Consider the following 19,543-nt stretch of genomic DNA (forward strand, 5'->3'; position numbering starts at 1 on the left):
ATTCAAGCAGTGGAAAGGAACTGATGGTTACAATATGCTTTAACAACACAGACAGCTGCTTAGTGGATCAAGACTAGTCTGCTCAAATCTATTCTATGAAATTGTCATCTGTGGGGAATTGGGTCATTTAACAGTTACTTTACTTGTTGTTACAGTTAAAAGCCCAGTTTTAAGTTTTATGGCCTGTCACTGTTATAAGCCAACTGATTTCAGACTTTTTACTTTCTCAAAAAAATTGAGAATTCAAAGTGATATCTGGTTTGCAACAACAAGAGTTTGACAACGACAAGAAACACTGAGCTCCTTACGTGCACATTAAAGTGGGTCATAAATTGAAACAGATACACAAAGTGAAAAAAAAAACGACGACGAAAAGAAATGACGTGCCTCGTCAATGGACTTGATCAGTGTTTTGATCTGCATTTCCCCCGGTCTTCCATCAATCATTTGTCGGCGGATCTAAAGTGTGAAAACAGTGTTATGAATCACAAGCACCTTACAAGAACATGTTGCACGGGCCTTCACTTACCTGTAGGACACCACAGATTGTCCAGAGACAGGTGACACCAGACACTTTACGGTTCCACTCACCTCCTCTTTATTGTTGTCCTCCACCTCTGCATCCAGGAAGTCCAGAGTCACAGGCTCAGGGAGGTTCACAGGCTGAGGAGTCCAGTGGGAAAAGACAATTACAATGCAGAGACATCAGATGTAAAACAGATCAAGTATGATACTGATTATCTCCACTGATCATCATATCATCATTCTTTTTTTCCAGGGTAAGCACAGATCACCTTTGGCTGGAGGTTTGGGTGTAGGAGCAGATATCCATTTGGATCAATGGCAAATATGTATCCATTGGCTCCCAGCTGTTTAGGAAACAAAAAGTGAGTCAGAATGTGTGACAGTGTGTTTGTCTGTATTGTCCATTACAAATATATGTAACTGATAGTGGTGCTAATGGGATGTTCATACATTGTAGCGTGGTGTGAGTCGCTTTATCTCATCAAGATGCACATCGACTCCCATGACGCCTAATATCAGCTGATTCTGGAGAGACAACAGCAGCAATACAAATAAACAGTTCAAGATGCTTCACATCTCTGTGGTAAACATGTAGAATGAGAATGAATGCAAGTGTAGTTCAGCTGACATAGCCCATGTTTCTTATACTTCAGATAACTCCTCCACTAAGGATTTTCATAATCAAATCTGATTCGTCAGATTTTGCCTTTAGTCGACTAATCGTTAAATCAGGTTGTTTTTTCCCTCATTGATTCATGATCTCATGTGTCAAGAGAAAAGAGCTGAAAAACCTGAATAAACAAATGTAACTCTTCAGTTGGCATCAGATAACGACAGGACATTCTCCATCCATCCATCCTTTTCCTGATCGGCTGCAAGCACGACATCATCGTCTCTCTTTCGGGGACGGTGTGGTGATGACGAGTATGAGTTTGTGCTGTGAATTAATGAGTGTGTACTGTATGGAGAATGAAAACGTGAAGTCCCATCGTTGTGTGGACATGATATGTGCATCAGTGCTTGTAGCAGGTTCAGGGGTCGAGTGTCACAGCATCATGGACAGCGCTGATTTGTGTGTGCGCATATGTGTGCGTGTGTGTGTGTAGGTGCTGCGTGATCAATAGACAGAGAATGCGTCCCTTAGTTAAATCTTGTAAATAAAACTTTAGGCCCGAATTTAATTTTCCCTCCATTGAAGGGAAACAACATCAAAGAGAGAGAGACGGATGCGCTAGTGCTGGAGCACTCACTGTGTATCTCAACAGTCTCACCTACAGTATATTATAAGAAAACAAAGAAATTCTATGTAAAATCAGATGCTCAGCAGCAGAGAGCACCCCTATATATTCAGAATGGTACAATCTTTTTTTCATAACCACATTTTGCAGTGATTTGACCACAAGGATGATAGTCGAATCCGACCTCTCTGAATCGAATCGTCAAGGTAACCCCTACTTCAGATGTTTCTGTTTCTTTTTTTGGTTGTCTGTTTTACAGGTTAAATAAAAAAAGATATAATGTCTTAAAAGGACCCACAGGCCAGTGGGCTTTAAGGGGTTAAGTGAAGATTAGGCTCAGGCTCACTGTTTATTATTTACTGTACAGACATGAATAGTATCAATCTTTATACCTAATTGTCAGAAAATAGTAAGAGGTATTCAGTGATATTTACCCTTTACAGGACACTCATTCAAATACTTGAAATTCAAAATTTTAGAAGATTAAAAAGAAGAGTTTTAACTTCTTCTTTTTTTTAAAGCAAGGTCAATTAACCATTTGGTTCTACAACCTTTGAAGGTTATATTCCTTTCCAAAACAACAACAGATAAACTTAGAGTATGTATTAATACACAGAAATGTGTAAAAAAAAATATATATATATACACTGTATATATGGTCACTTGCCCCATAAAAGGTTAAACAACAGTATAAAATTCAGCTTGATAGGATGTATTACGTAAAGCAAAGAGATATAGTGACTGAACCTAAAACATATTTACATCAAAACACTAAACCTAACTAGTTCAGTTACCTGTGAGTTTCCGTCCATGGTGAGGTTAAACACAGGCAGAGTGCCCGTCACCACCATGCCAAGACCCTGCAAAAACAAACCCCAATAATATAAACCATGAGCTTGTCAGTGTGTGTACCATGTATCTGAATGCCTTCACTGTGTTTGATAAAATCCACTGCAATCTCACCAAAGCATCCTGATACACATTGGTCCACTGAACCTGTTTGGCATCGCTGCCTGCCAGAACCATGGGACGTCCCAGCACGTCGAGGTACTCCTGACACAACGAGAAAGATACAGTACGTGACCGACTTGAGCTTCAAAACAACCAACCACATCTGCAGGGTGTGTGAAGGGGGGGGGGGGGGGGTATAAGTAGATGGAAATAGATGTCTACAGAGTGAGAGAGCGCCACAAGGAGAACTAGGGAACAGTGAACGGGGATCAGCTGTGTCAGAGGCACTAGACAAACCCACCTGGGTGTTAATCCTTATAGCACAGATGGAACGGATCTCAAAATAGTAACCTGGCAAGCAGCAGAGAAAAACGACAAACAGAGAGAGAAAAGGAACGTGTGAGCAATGTTATTAGGAGGAAAGAAAAAAAAACACAGGAGTGGTGCTCATAAATATTCCAAATTTTACTAGATGCTACTAGACCCAGTGACTCAGCCACTTAAATCCCACAGATAGGAAGCTTAAAGAGGAATAACACTCAGCTTTAACACTGAGGAATCTGTGCGTGTACTGTACAGCTCAGTGAAGACCATCAGATCACATGACCTCAAAATCTGGATCTGCCCCATGTAAGAGGTCGTTTTTAAATGTTTTTAATGTAAGATCTTAGTGAGTATGTGTACATCCCCTCAGATGACAGTGTTGGTATTCCTACAGCTAAAAAGAAGCACTCAATATTTTATTTAACCTTTATTTAACCAGGAATAATCCCATTGAGATTCAGAATCTTTTTTACAAGGGGGTCCTGGTAATAGTCCCAAAAATGAAGAGTTGGTGTCCCCTAAGATCCTCCTGTTAGAAATGACTATTTATGGGCTGGTGTTTAGCTCAGTTGGTAGAGCACTCGCCCCATGTGTTGAGGCTAATAGTCCTCACTGCAGGCGACCCCGGTTCGAATCCCACACCTGCGTGTCACCCCCCCCCTCCCTCTGCCTCCTATTTCCTGTCTCTCTCTGAACTATCCTGTCAATAAAAAAGCCCCTAAAAATATTTAAAAAAGAAAAAAAAAGAAACTATTACTATTTATTTACAGAAAGTATTATTGGTTAATTGTGCTATTCAGTTTTAGGGAAATATTTGTCTCATTTGAAAAATCCCCAACAATTAATTATCTTTCAAGTTTTATACAGACATTTTATACATGACCTGCACAGACAATGTTCAGCTGTGTCCCTTCTTTGTGATGTTTATGAATACTATAATAATAAATGACATATCTGACACTGTCAACAACTTCCTTCTTGCAGATTTATCTTGATGTGGTGCAGCCAGGGCATTTTGGGAAGTCATGATTGTAGTTCTTCATTTACAACACTGCGCCACTGCAGCCTGCACTGAAGAATCATGGACTCAGACAAGGCTAAAATTAATTTCCCCCTCCTTATAAAAAGCATCTTGTCTGATCTGCAAATTAACTCAAATTTAGGAGCATTTTAACAACCATTTTCAGAGGTTTTATATCCAGCAATAAAATGTTTATCATCATTATTAATTAACATAAATAGTCTTCCAAGATGCTGAAATGAAACTTAAATCCACCATTTGAGTCAGAATAATGCAAATCCAGAACAGCTCTGTATGAACAGAGTGCAGCTCCTTCAGGATTGGCTCTGTCAGTACAGTAGGTCACTGCCAAACAATCCTCACCACAATCCTGACAAATACAACAAAGTTCTTCTGTAAAGATACAGCAAATCTGATGCACACAACCACAACTGAGCTCTGTGCACACAAACAGAACCATCACTGGACCCACAGGCTCACGGGCCCATTATCAGGACAGCTGTATGTACATTTGTGATGTTTTTTTTCATTATGCCTTCCATTAATCAATATAAAACAATAAAGCTATATAGTCTTCCATCGTATGGACTGACAGAGTGAGCCTGTGATGGGCAGTTTACCAGCTGAGATAAAAGCAGATGTGCTCAAGTTACTGCTGATACTTCACATGCGGCAGGAAAGGAAGTAGGGATTTAGAATCCAACTTATTACAACAATCTGGGTTGTACTGACACAAAAGTAATGACTCTTTTGATCTCTTTGTTGTTTGTCTTTGTTGTTTTTTTTTTTACTGTTGCAAATGAATTGCAGCCCCTGCAACTCCAGTGAAAACCAGTGAGAATCTCCTTTTCATGTTATAAAAGGGGCATTTCCAGTTTCCAGATGGTGAGTGAAAACATCAACTAATTATCTAAACGCTACAGAAAACAGTAAAGGAGGAAATTAAGCAGATAAACTGGATTAAGTAAAGTAAAAACAATAAGCACTGAAATGTCAGTCAATCATAGGGTGTGAACAGATTGCAGATACTGTATGTCAGCAACAAGAAAAACACAAAACTGGGTAACGCTTTATATTAAGGTCCTTGTAATAAGCATTAGTAAATAGGTAATAAGGCCCTTATAAGTGATTACAAGATGCTTATTAACATTATTATGCGTTTATAAGACTATATATGTATTAATAGACTCATTATAATATAGTTAATAGCAGACTATAAGAGATTTATAATAACTTATAATAAACTTAGTTAACTGTTTGTTGATGCTTATGAACATTAATAAAATCCTTATGAGTATCTTATAATTGTTCATAATAACATTACAAACACATATTGACTCAACTAGCCCAATCATTATGTCTTTGTTATGCCTTTATTAATCTTAAGGTCTGTGTAATAAGCATTAGTTAATAGGTAACAAGGCTCTTATAAGTGCTTACAAGTATTAATAGTCTCATTATAATATAGTTAATAGCAGACTATAAGAGATTTATAATAACTTATAAACTGTTTGTTGATGCTTAAGAACATTAATAAAATCTTCATGAGTATCAATCTAGCCCAACCATGATGTCTTTGTCATGCCTTTATTAATCTTTTTTTTTTGTTTGATTTATTAACATTATACTTTATTGCTCATCCATTATAAGTTTACTTGTTTACAGTAAACTGTGCTTTTTACAGGTACTGGATCTAAAGCGAGAACAATGTCTTTTATTATGCATTTGATTTTGGTTTTCAGACAGGTGCGTCGGAGGAGAAGAGCAGACTTGTAGAGTTTCTTCTCACTTGAAACATTTATTAAGCGATTGTTTCGTTCAGACCTTTCCCAAGGCATTGTCTCTGACCCTCTTCTTTGTCATCTTCATCTGGTGACAGATTTGATTTTTTTCAGGGGTTTTTTTTCCCCCCCTGAAGGTAGGCTATTTAATTAGGATTTAAAGTTTTTTTGGTCGAACTACCTTCAAAAATCAGTTTTCTGAGTTTGTTTTGTGTACCTGGCAAAGTCACTTTTTTTTTTCTTCCTCCTCCTTCCAGTGTTTTTGAGGGACTGCTTCTTTTCTGCTTTTTCTCAGTCTGTACTAGAGTCTATGGCTATGCTGTTGAGTGATTCTTTACCCCTTTCGCTTTTATTTTGAAAGCAAACAGCAAAACCGGAAGTTCCGGTTTAAGCTAGCCGCTGATAGCTTAACACATGCCCATGTGTAAAATGGAGGTAGTTGCCCAACATTTTTGCCCCCGAGTAGAATTCAAACCCATTCTGTGCCTCGAAAAGAAGCAGCTGACAAGAGGAAGCGTTGTGAGACGGAGGATGACTCTTTTGGTAAGTTTAACTGCTGCTAACTAGTTAGTACAAACTCAAACATGCATAGCTAACGTTAGCCGAAGCTAGTGTAGACCTAGCCGCCTCATGACTGTTGCTGCCCTACGGAAGCGCTCCTCTGTGTATCAGTGAGAACGTTTTTATATTAAAATGTAGTTTATTTTGTCTCCAGCTAGGCTTATATACATACAGTGTACATTGTCGAAATATATAACTTCTCTCTTTCGTTGTGCACCGTCTGATATGTTCTTGACACTTTCTGTACATGATAGCCTGCTTACTGCTGTGTACATTCAGCACAGTCATTTGAGTTTGAGTTTAATGAAATGTGCTACTATTGACTCTATTTAAAATGCTTGAAAATTCAACTGTAAAGTGTTATTGCAGGATATATCGAGACTTTTATTTTTATGTTTTTACATAAAAAGAAAATGTCATTATGAAAACTCAGATGTAAATTTCCTCTATCCTCATTCTCTACCGACCCCTCCTCAGACTCCTCAAGCTCCTCAACCTCAGATGATGGCAAGAAGAAGAGGAAGAGGGAATTGCTTTTGATGCAAACAAGAGTGCAAAAGAGCAGCTGCGTTAAATGTTCAATGGAATTAAAAATTAAAAAAAATAAAAGTGTAGGCCTACTTTTTTTTCAAAGATCTGTTTTAGGTTATTTTTATTTCTATACATTTTAAGTATAAAAATCATGTTGCACTTAGCAAAATTGCACTTTTTTGAGTTAAATTTTGTTTTGTATAATATGCCTAAATGTTTTAAAGGTGCTTTCTACCTGTTTTAGGTGATTTTGATTTTTATACATTTTCATTAAAATGTCTCTTTACTTGACAGCAATGAATAAAACAATGTTGGGCTTCACTGTTGAAACATTTGTATTAGCCTACTATGCAATCTTTTCTTTACATTTTATCAACCTTGACCACATGTATTGTTCATTAAAGATGTGGAAGTTGTGAAAATCATTGTTTGTTAACCATTAATGAATGCATTACAAAAGATTTATTAGACTTAATAAGGCATTGTTCTCGCTTTAGATCCAGTACCTGCAAAAAGCATAGTTAACTGTTAACAAGTGCATAGTTAACTGATAATAAGGGCATAATAATGCACAATTAAAGATTTATCAGCCTTAATAAGACATTGTTCTCGCTTTAGATCCAGTACCTGCAAAAAGCATAGTTAACTGTTAAAAAGTGCATAGTTAATTTATAATAGATGAGCAATAAAGTATATATTAACGTTAATAAATCAAACAAAAAAGATTAATAAAGGCATGACAAAGACATCATGGTTGGGCTACACTCAATGTGTTTGTAAAGTTATTATGAACAATTATAAGATACTCATGAAGATTTTATTAATGTTCTTAAGCATCAACAAACAATTAACAAGTTTCTTATAAGTTATTATAAATCTCTTATAGTCTGCTATTAACTATTATAATGAGACTATTAATACTTGTTAGCACTTATAAGAGCCTTATTACCTATTAACTAACGCTTATTACACAGACCTTAAGATTAATAAAGGCATAACAAAGACATAATGATTGGGCTAGTTGAGTCAATATATGTGTTTGTAATGTTATTATGAACAATTATAAGATACTCATAAGGATTTTATTAATGTTCATAAGCATCAACAAACAGTTAACTAAGTTTATTATAAGTTATTATAAATCTCTTATAGTCTGCTATTAACTATATTATAATGAGTCTATTAATACATATATAGTCTTATAAACGCATAATAATGTTAATAAGCATCTTGTAATCACTTATAAGGGCCTTATTACCTATTTACTAATGCTTATTACAAGGACCTTAATATAAAGCGTTACCCAAAACTGCTACATTAAAACATAAAATCCCTCATACTGTACATTTAGGCTGTATGAGGGATTTTTTTTTCAATATTGTCAAATAAAATCCAGTTTATGATATGAACATGTCTGGAAGCTGACAGGGAGAGTTGATGACAGAGTGTATGAGCCCATTGCTGCTCTACTGTAGTGACAAGTGGTATGAGGAAGTCAAGAATGACAAAGAAAATCCAGCTCACCTTTATTGGTGCATGCAATCCACTGTAAGGGTGTGACATCATAGTTGTGCTGACCAACAGAAAAGGTGAATACTCGAACCTTAGGGGTGACAAACAGAGCAAGTCAAACATGAGTTGTCAGTAGGGAGGGGTATCGTTTAGGTTTTACCCGATATCGGTGCCAAACCGGTAAAACTTGTCCAAAAACTGTGTCTTTTCATTTTTAAGGTATTTTGTGACGTGCAAGTTGAGCAGAATATTAATTTAAACAATATAAATATAAATACAACCAAGACTAAGGAAAAAAACAACCAATATAAAAAACAACAACAACAAACTGTCATAATTATTATAATAAAAACAGCAGTGTATCAACACCAGCAGCTTGTGTCGATCACTTTTTTCCTGCTGATTTTATAAAACACATACAGTACACATGCTACAGCTGTGCAGCGCCGCATCCACTGTGCTGTGGTTCAGCTGATCGACGCCAGAGCATGTGAGCGGAGCAGAGGAATGGACAGGTAGTGGTGCAACGGATCGTTGTTGATCCGTGATCCATTCGTATTACTTTCCACGGATCAGCTGATGAAAAAAAAGTTGTGCGTGTACTGTGATAACACTAGGCCAGTGTTTTTCAACCTTGGGGTCGGTACCCCACGTGGGGTCGCCTGGTATTCAAAAGGGGTCGCCTGAAATGTCTAGTAATTGATTAAAAAAATACTGATAAAAAATGTTTTTTTAACTAATTATTATTACTTGCGAAATTTTAATCACACAATCTTAAACAACTGTATTCTATACTTTCACTTTCTCGAATATAAATCGAGTTCAAATCAAATGCAGCATATAGAAATATCTGAGCTGGCGCATCTTGATTGACAGTCGCCAGAAATTTATGATGTAAAAATGGGGGAACCAGCGCACTAGGCGCACCGCCACAGCCAAATAAACAGGCAATTTAAAAAAAAAACTCTGCTCGTATCGGCAGCTCTGTGTGACACACAACAAAAACTGACAATAACGCGTGTACCTGTAGGTCTAATTAAAAATACAGTGGCAGTGGCTATCGGTACCCATCCCTAATGGGCAACACTACTCCAATCAGAAGAATCAGGAGAAACCCACCGTCTTGTTGGGCCAGTTGTATTGCATGAAGATGTCCTGAGCTCGGTCCTCCCCTCCATCAGTAAACAGCATGATTATTTTATTGCAGTTGGCCCGGGGGACGTTTGTCTTCTGAAAGGACAAAAGGATTTGAGAGAACACAGGTAAACAGTGTGTGCAGACACTGGTATCAACATGATCTCGATCAATACGACATAATGTTACATTTAGCAGCTGGTTGAAGGCAAAATGAAATCCAGATTTGTAGTCGGTGGTGCCTTTAGCCTGCATCTGCTGGACTGCATCTTTGAAGATCTTCTTGTTGCGCACATTGGCCTGGACTAGATGTTTGAAGCAGGGAACCACGGCCTCGGCCTTCTCGTTGAACTGAAACACGGTGATATGGAAAGACAACGTAAAGAAAGGCTTCAAAATGAAGGAAACACGTAGGACAGAGCAAGAACAATCAGACTGTAGATACTAACCCTGGCCACGTTGACATAGTCGTCGTCAGACAAAGTGTCCAGCATCTCCATCACTGACGCTTTGATCAGTTTTAGGGTGAGTCCACTGACACTGCCGCTCCTGAGGACACACATCACACACACCCTTAGACACAATGATACAATGATGATTAATGATACAAGAGAAAAAGGTTTAGATATGCATGGTGAAATGACAGCAGCACATGTTCCAGATGAGCAGAGGTTGTGCAGTACATGAGTCTGGAACACAGAACCAAATGCTATGCTGTTGGATATACATTCAGGCTGTACCTATTTAAAGTACAGCAACTTCTTCTATTACAATGCACACTCTCTCTCTCTCTCCCCCAAAGTGGCTGACTACATCCTCGCTGGTGCTGAAAACGTTACTGTGCTACCTCCAGATGTTCAGTCAGACACAGTTTCCCCTGCAGCAGCGATTAACCAGTTGTGATACGTCCTTTTCAGCAGACATGTGTTTGTATTTCCACTCCCTCCTGCTGTATTTCACAGTCCACAGAGAAAGGCACTGATGTGAAGTTTGCATAAATGGAAACACTATTTTCAACAGCGTAGTTAAAATGATAAGAACAAAACCCCGGTGAGAATGAATTCATATGGATTCTGTTTTTGGCCTGCACTTTACTCAGCAGCATCCGTTCAGTGTTGGTGAAACACAATCCAGAGAGACCACAGTAAAAACAACATGTAGGGTTAGAACATGTTTATTGTTCCTAGTTGTTGTTTCCTATTTGTACTTGACTACGTGGCTGGTTGTTTCATGCTGATGAAAGTTCATTTGTGAGGGTTTCTCTCCTGTGGTGCTCATCCGCCTCAATAATAGGATTAACCCGTGAAAGGGAGCCAATGAAAAACCCTTCATCAACACAGTGAATTGTAAACCTGGGGCCAGAACAGAACAGTGACAACAACATACGGCTGCACTTGAACATTGTCAATGGTCTGAACACACTCACTAAGGTCGACTCCACTCTGATATTTAATGCTACAGTAGAGAGTTGTGAATGAGCTGAGAATAAATAGAAAACTCATGTCACATCAAATTGTGTTTCCACTAAATGCTGGGATGTTTCATCAGATCAAACTACAACATTCTTTTGTTCTTGTGTCTGAATGATAACAGGATGAGCAGCAGAGTTGGTTCTTGGTGCACAGCTGTGTTTCCACTACAACTATAGTAAAGCATCTCTCTCCAGTGCTGAAGGACCCAAAGACGTCGCTCATGTGTGTGATACTGTAACATGAATCACCTGTCCAATAAGGGAGGACGGATCGATCTAACTATCGATACTATTGATTTGTTGTAAAAACAGCAAAACTGGGTAACAATACAATACAGTAAGTACACACTATTAAGCATTAGTTAAAGCAGAAGTAAGCGGAAATTTTTGTGTTAATATAAGTCTTAAATAGTTCTATCTTCCGACAGCAATCACTTACATAGAGTGTTTGGTCTGAAACACGGGTCTGTCAGTCACTCTGCTCTGCTGTAAGCCGATGAGAAAACTTTCCTTGTATCCTACAACCTTATCCAATGAGGAGAGAGAACGGCATAAAGGGGCGGTCCTCTCTGTGTGTGCAGCCAAGGGATGCGCGTGAATGTGGTGACGTAGGGACGAGGGCGGGGACTGCTAACTCCATCGGCTGACAGGAAGTTAGCCAAAACCACCGGATCGCTTACTTCTGCTTTAAGCATTAAATACTGAATTCATCATTTATAACACATGAATACTCATTAGTATGTAGTTTATAAACACAGTGTGTTTTACTCATCATTGATGAGCACTAACTTTATAATTAACTACATACTAATGAGAATTCATGAGTTATAAATGAAGAATTCAGTATTTATTCATGCTTAACTAATGCTTAATAGTGTATACTTATTATAAAGTGTTACCCAGAACTATGTGTACAAACAACGTGCTGTTGTCATAAATCTGCATACTACTTCTCCCTTCACTGCTGCTGCTGTCAGTGCTGTGACCCGTGTCACACGAACAAACATGTCGTGTGTGTATGCACAGCTACGCACACCCTGACAACAGGCGCCAACCAATCAGACAGAACAACACTAATTATGTCAGAGAGTAAGAGAAGCATCATGTGGACCTATTTTACAAATGTCAGTGAAAATGTTGTGGACATCAATATTTGCAAGAATATGAGCAAGAAAGCTGTTCGCTATTGTGGAAACATCACAAATGTATTCAAACACATGAAAAATCACCACAAAGAGAAACAAAACTTTAAAAAAAACAAAGCCCAGAGACAAAGCAGCCTAGCAGAGTCGAAAAAGTATCAGCAGCAGAATACTGGCCCTGAATTTAGTTGGTATTGGATGAATTCCAGATTATGAAGTATCGCACAACCCTATGTCCAACATCAAAGGAGACTATCTGCACACTTGGATCAGTATACTGCAACTTGCATCTGATCCAAGTGTGCAGATACTCTCCTTTCTTGTACACTTATTCATTGTTTTCTGGCACCTTGGCATATGCTGGTCGTGGGTGTGGTGATCTACTCCAAATAATCAGTATATCCACATGTAAGGAAATTACTAAGGACAATTGCCAACTTCTAGTTCTGAAACATTGACTACTTACACGTCCACAAGAATGACCATATCTTTAGGGGATGAGGCTCCCTGGATGTACCTGTGACAAAGAGAAAGAGGAGAGACGGTGTCAGCCCAGAGAATGTACTGCAGAAGTGAAAAGACAAAATAAAGACTCAGAGCAGCGGCTCACTGTACCAGGGTCTCCTCCTGACATCATACAGGTCGATCTTATCAGGGGCTTTCCACGGTGTCGCTGCGAGAGAGAAGAAAATGTTTCCCTCATGCCATTTATATCAATTTGAATTAGATTTCACGTAGACACTTAGGTCACTCTTCATAGTATCTCTCCTTTGAAACCTGCCTGGATAGTAGCGGGTCACTCCCGTCGCACTACCAAACGCCTGCCACAGCAGTGACGGATCCTCCCGGCTGTTTTCCATGAAGACTTTCTCCAGCGCCTGTGTCCAGTTCAGCTCATTCAGGATGACTGGAGCTGAAGGGACATACATGACAGACATTAACAATAAAAAACATATCATCACAGGCTGCAGTGAGATATATAAGGACACATGAAGAGATCCACTTGCCTCCTTTGTAAATATCTGTAGGGATCTGAACAGCTGTGTATGAATAGTTGACGTTGTTTTTGAAGTTTGCATCATAAACAAACTCCAGCTTGATATGTGAAGGGTTTTCCACTTCTCCTTCTCCATCCATGGAATACTGCTGGATAACAAGAGAGACCAGCTCACATTGATTCCATTGCCTTAAAATACCATTTGCCTATTAAAAATACATTTCAATCAAACCCTTTAATAACATTTAAAAAATCTTCCTTCTGCTGGAAAACCTAAATGAGCATAAAGAAGCAGAGGAATCAGGTTATTTGTCCCTTACTCACATAATCCAGCTCAGCCTTGGAGTCATAATAAGCCATGTCCAGCTCCTGGAGGAAAACACACACAGATATGGCAACCATGAAACAATATGAGGACATATATTCACTCGTATGTAGGTCACTTCACCTACTAGTCACACAAGTTTATTTGGATTAATTATAACAGTCTTCTCTATCAATCCCCAAATCTACATTTGTTTTACTTGTTTCATTTCCAATGTGGACATACTGCACATTTTAACCAGGCTTAATACATATGAAGATGTATTGAAATGAATTGTTGTTAGTCTATGATGGATTAAAGGAATGTGGAGGTTTTGCCTGGAAAAATCCAATTACGAAATGCATTTTATATTGATTTTTACGGATGTCAAATGTGACAGTTCATCAAAGGACAGTGATCCAATCAGTCAAATCTGTAACCAGGAAGTAGTGGATTAAAACAGCATCAAGTCCAGAAATAACAGCAGAAAATTGCTGCAGTGTGGAAACAAACCTTTGCTCAAACCTTTCTGACTTTATATTACAATATGAAAGACTGACACAAGACCCGAAACAACCAGTGACCCCAAGATGCAACTTAGAGCATCCATAAATAAAAAATGCTAATAGAATAGAAATTTTGCCATATAATTTTAACCTGACTCATATGTAAATTCATGCTTCTAGAATGAGCAATTAGCTTATTCAATTTTTCACAACAAAATGTTTTATTTTACAGACCACATATTGCTCATCAGCTTCAAGTGCTGCAGCAATTTCATGCTGTCTTAAAGGGATAGTTCAGTTTTTTTGAAGTGTGGCTGTATAAGGTACATAAGGAGTTTATAAGGAGATAAACGGCTGTGAATGGAACCAAACTAACAGTATGTTTTGCTGCCTAGTAGCCTACAAGAACTCCCAAGAAAGTCCCAAGAAAATAATACACCAGTTTAAAGCAGAAGTAAGCGATTTGGTCGTTTTGGCTAACTTCTTGTCAGCCAATGGAGTTAGTAGTCCCCGCCCTCGTCCCTACGTCACTACATTCACGCGCATCCCTTGGCTGCACACAGAGAGGACCGCCCCTTTATGCCGTTCTCTCTCCTCATTGGATGAAGGTTGGACAAGGAAAGTTTTCTCCTCGGCTTACAGCAGAGCAGAGTGACTGACAGACCCGTGTTTCAGACCAAACACTCTATATAAGTGATTGCTGTCGGAAGATATAACTATTTAAGACTTATATTAACACAAACATTTCGCTTACTTCTGCTTTAAGTGTACGCTATATGCAAATGTATTAAGGTGCATCCACTGGTTGGAAAAATACCATTTTATCTGGAACTAACCAACTTCTTCAGTATTCCTCTGCGCAGACAGGCTGCACAACGCACTCTACCACTCTGCTTATCAGGTGTTCGGTTCAGACTCTTGTGGAAGAGGTGGAGTGATGCTAGCCTGGCTCTCGCCAGACCCTTGTAGTTCCGCAAAGCTCCACCAGAGGCGCTACGCTCAGCTTCACACAAGGGTCTGGACTCGAGGCCAATGCAAACTTCTTCCCCGGAGCAAAAAATAATGAACCAATCAGGATCGCCGGGCGGGACTTTCTGAGGTGTGACGTAGCGCTGAAGCGACTGTTTGAGTCAAACAACAATGGCGGCTCGCAGTGAGGAGTCGTGCGTTGGCATTGATTCTGCTATTTCAACTGTTTTGTCGAATCTATCGTATATTAATTCTTTGAAAGATGAACAGAGAACGATTTTGAAGGCATTTATTGGTGGCAAGGATGTTTTCAAGATAACGGACAAGTGGTTTATCCAATCACATACAAGATTTTTTTTACAAGGCCCCGCCTTCTGAAATGAATCGCCTATGGAGCAGTCCCAGACCCTTGTGTGGAGCTCAGCGTAGCTTTGCGGAACTACAAGGGTCTGGCGAGAGTCAGGCTAGAGTGATGCCAGCTGATGCACTGTTTTTGATTGATTGATCATATTTATTTCAAACCAAACAAAAATGATATCTCACATACAACAACAAAAACATCCACGGGACACCATATAACCAAATATCGAACAGGACAAACAACAACAACAATAACAACAACTAACACTGTTTGAAATGGGGATGGAAGAAGCAGACTGTAAATAATTTGTATATAGCGTACACTTAAACTAGTGTATTATTTTGAAATGGGACTTCTTGTAGGCAGCAAACATACGCTGTTAGTTTGGGGCTGTTCACAGCTGTTTATCTCCTGTACCTCTGTCCAGCACCATGAGCTGGTATGGCTAACAGGAGGAGAGTAGAGAGCTATACAGCATAATAGTATTATACTGAGGAGTCATTTGTACTGTAGCTCATACGACCTCACTTCAACTATCCCTTTAATATGCTAATTGATAGAAAAAGGTGCTCCAAAGTCTAATCATCCACCCGTCACTGCAAGTCTGAAGTTTCTACTGTGAGGAGTAACAGATGCCAGTGTGATGACATAATGTCCCGTGTGCAATGTACCATGGTGACATAAGAACATAATGATTCAAAATAGCAGAAAGCAGCAAATCGCCCCATTTGCAAAGCTGTAAGCACCAAATGTTTGCCATTGTTTTCTACTCCACACTGTCACATTATGATTCAGTAGACAGGCTGCAGGGCGCAGGCAGAGCAGCGCCATCTGTTAGTCTTAGTTTTTGTAAAGATTCAACATACTTCAGAACAAGCGTGACATCTATTCAAAGGCTGATATGTTTCTATTTCTGGCCCGGTCTGATTATAAAATCATATCTCCAAAGAGGACCTTAACCTACATTACAATTCAAACAAACATGACAACTCTCCCCTCTGTCTGCTGTTTGACTTTTTGCCGTTACTTAAACAGATCTGGGTCCTGGCTCTCAGCAGACTACAGCTCCGACACATGCAGACATTATCAGCCAATGCTCCGTATCAGTCAGTCCAGAGACGTGACATTTCTAATCCTGCCTGAGAATTTCTCTTGAGAACTCACGTTTCTTTAGATCTGAGCCCGTGAGAACTGCTCCAGTCTTCTGACAAACAACTGTTTTAATATGATGACATGTATTGCTTTATTCTGCAAGAGATGTTTTAACTGAGAGTTCATTCTTACCCTGAGAAACAGCAATTGACCAAACAATCTAATTGTAATCATCATGTTCTGATTTGGTTTCTAATTGAGGTACGTCATGTGGAGACACATTGAAAAAGTACATTTTCATAAACAGAAAAGAATTAAAACCAACAGATCACAGCATGATCAACAGTGAGATGAAGAAAGAATATGATAAAACATGAAAAACCACAAGTGTACTCCTCTAAAATGAGAGAGAGGGGAGTGGTGGGGGGGCTTCAGTGCCTTAGAGAGGGATGTGAGAGGCCGTGTGAGAGGATGAGGTTAACCTTGTCTCATTTTGTCGGGTGTGTGAGGTAGACCGAGTGGAAAAGTGGAATGCCAGTGTGCGTAGGACTCAAACGGAACCGCAAGGCTGAGTGCACTCAGTCATCTGTTACACCCTGTCCGTCGCTGAGGGGGCTGCTCAGCTGACTGCTGGAAATGTTCCGTCAGTCTCAGGTCGTCGCCCTCACAGCCACAGCGCTCACAGACAACGCCATCTGCTCTGAATGTGCATCCGAAGTTACAGAATATGATCTGCGTCTTTATTCTAAAATTATTCTACTACAGAATTTGGTAAGAAAATTAAAGTGGACATATTATGGAAATATCACATTTGAAGGCTCTTTAACATATATTTGGGTGTTTGTCTTGCCTTCTCGCCCCCAAAATGTAAGAATTGACAAAAAAATCTGTAATTTTCAGGCTCCTAGATTGAAATCCAGTGTTGCTTTTAACTACTTTCAGTGTTAATTCTATCCTGTCTATCTATCTATTTCTTTTGGCTTCTAGCTCAGTGTTTTCCTCATGGGGTGCCCTCCACAGCGGGAGCTGAGTCTGGACTGCCAAGAGGGGCACTGCACCTTGGCTTAACGGCCGCGGTGTGGTCTCCACTGTCTGTTCTGGTCAGGGTGCTCCCTGTGGCACCACCCCTTGTGGTCTTGTGGCCTGGGATATTTCCCGGTGAGGACCGCTCTGCTTTCCTCACCCTGATCCTCAGTGCCCAGCCAGATTTCAAAAAGCTTGTGTTCACAGCTGTGTGTGCATGCCTGAGTGATTGTGTGTATATGTGCACGTGCGATGGGAGGGGTCAGGTAAATGTTGTATATATGTATGAAGTGCTATATATATAAATAAAGTTTGAAGTTTGACGTCTATGCACAGTTCTCAGGTCTTACCTTGATCCCATCCTGCCACAGATGCTCTCTCTGGAGCCGCTCTGCTTCACTGGCTAACCTCTAAATGTTCAACAGAGAGAATCATTAGAGGAGACAGATTACTGAGAGGAACCCACAGAGTATTACAGTGTCACTACTGGGACAGACCTGGGTTTACTTACTGCTATTTACATTTCACATTCTCTGCATTTAATCTGATTTTTTTGTAGTGCTGCTCTGACAACATGAGGAGAGCTGTCCTCCTGACACTATCAAGCTGTTGCTTCTGTACTGCAGACCCTGTATCCACTCAGTTTAGAACTGAGTGGAGTTGCATCTGTTTGTGTGAGGAAACAACAATTGCTGTAAATGGATGTTTAAATTCACCAAACTTTAAATGTGAGTATTGCAAGAAAGTTGAAAGTTGCTTTGTCGGCAAACTCACCCAGAGCTTCCCAAAGACCAAACTATTCAAATTCTGATCATCACTGAATAGATCTCCTACAGAGCAGAAGCTCTTTCCCAATGTTTTTGTGCCAAAAAATAAAATAATGTATATAAATGTAATTTGTCACTCTTATTGAATGGAATTATTTAAACTTTATCACTCCATGCTACAATTCAGTCGAGAGAAATCCCCTCACTTGCATAAAAGAAGCATTATAAAATAAGCAGCACATCCAGTAGAACAGCACAGTCACATTAATACAACACAGTTTCATATTCATCAGGAAAAAAATACAGTATATATACTTACATCAAGGGCTTTGCGCTTCTTAGCCAGCAGCTTCTCTATATCTGAGGCCACCTTCTCCACAATCTTCCGGGGCTGATTCTTCACCAGACTGAATCGTCTTCTTTCTTCATTGTATATCTGAACATTTTTAATGGACAGTGTCATAAGAAGCATAAGAGCAATAACAGCTGCACAGGCATTCTGTTTCTGCTGACCTCATGTTTTTCTATTGATAAATTGTAACCTATGACTTTTATTGTCTAAGCTGACTTGGCACAAAGCTGCGTGGCCATTAATGCTGCTGAACGTTACGGGCAGTGGTTGAACGATGTTATTTGGTAGGTCTGCGTTTTGTAAAAAATGAAAGCAAGAGGCACTTGAGTGGAAGATGTGATGAATTGCAGCCTCTCAGAGAGCGCTCCTGAATTAGACACAGACCTTGTTATTCCAGGCTCATGAATTTGCAAAAGCAAATCCTTTTTATATTTAAATACCAACACAGGGGAACAGTGGGTTGTTGTGTTTGTATGTTCAAATCTAAATATGGCTCCTTTCATGAAACCTATCCACACACAATGTCAGTTGTCTTTGGATTTGTCGTCACTGAGTTTTATTCCTAAATGACACTGACACCGTGTGGCAGATATTCTTCTGGCCATAATGTAAAAGTATTGAAGTGAAGGTAATCTTCTTTAACTCATTAACAAAAAAGGATAAACTGGTCAAAAAGATGAGATAATGATGCCGGAATGTGGTCCAACTAAAAATCTTGTTGCTGCCTGGTTGAAGTGCAGAACCCTGTGACATTATTTAATATGAGGAGGTTAATTGCACTTTAGATTGAGCTCTATTCAATGTTCCAATGAAGGTAAAAACTGAATAGATGACTATTTTTTCTGTCTATATTAAAACCCATTTGAATGTATTCATCCGACTACACTCCATGGCTGCGACAAAACACTCCATGTCCTTGGTTCTAAAGCTTCCTGCAAACTGAAAGAGTCAGATTCACCCAGATGATGTTGTTACTGCGCT

At 39.3% G+C, this 19,543-nt stretch overlaps 1 protein-coding gene across 1 annotated transcript in view; it reads right to left on the reverse strand.

Annotated features, from left to right (window-relative positions):
• The window catches only part of LOC310986383 (voltage-dependent calcium channel subunit alpha-2/delta-2-like), a 48,365-nt gene that overhangs the window by 7,625 nt on the left and 21,197 nt on the right, over positions 1 to 19,543 (reverse strand). Inside the window, exons 4-21 of the mRNA XM_083972244.1 lie at positions 18,530 to 18,646; positions 17,794 to 17,853; positions 13,513 to 13,557; positions 13,199 to 13,334; positions 12,973 to 13,104; positions 12,807 to 12,864; positions 12,658 to 12,708; positions 10,028 to 10,127; positions 9,768 to 9,929; positions 9,564 to 9,674; positions 8,457 to 8,535; positions 3,016 to 3,065; positions 2,727 to 2,816; positions 2,558 to 2,623; positions 976 to 1,050; positions 795 to 869; positions 592 to 663; positions 388 to 459 (exon numbers count right to left, since the gene is read on the reverse strand). Coding sequence (XP_083828370.1) covers positions 388 to 459; positions 592 to 663; positions 795 to 869; positions 976 to 1,050; positions 2,558 to 2,623; positions 2,727 to 2,816; positions 3,016 to 3,065; positions 8,457 to 8,535; positions 9,564 to 9,674; positions 9,768 to 9,929; positions 10,028 to 10,127; positions 12,658 to 12,708; positions 12,807 to 12,864; positions 12,973 to 13,104; positions 13,199 to 13,334; positions 13,513 to 13,557; positions 17,794 to 17,853; positions 18,530 to 18,646 — 1,551 coding nt within the window. The remainder of the gene's footprint in view (positions 1 to 387; positions 460 to 591; positions 664 to 794; positions 870 to 975; positions 1,051 to 2,557; positions 2,624 to 2,726; positions 2,817 to 3,015; positions 3,066 to 8,456; positions 8,536 to 9,563; positions 9,675 to 9,767; positions 9,930 to 10,027; positions 10,128 to 12,657; positions 12,709 to 12,806; positions 12,865 to 12,972; positions 13,105 to 13,198; positions 13,335 to 13,512; positions 13,558 to 17,793; positions 17,854 to 18,529; positions 18,647 to 19,543) is intronic.

The sequence above is a fragment of the Trachurus trachurus genome (genome assembly GCF_905171665.1).
Source record: "Trachurus trachurus genome assembly, chromosome: 5".
Taxonomy (NCBI): Eukaryota; Metazoa; Chordata; class Actinopteri; order Carangiformes; family Carangidae; genus Trachurus; species Trachurus trachurus.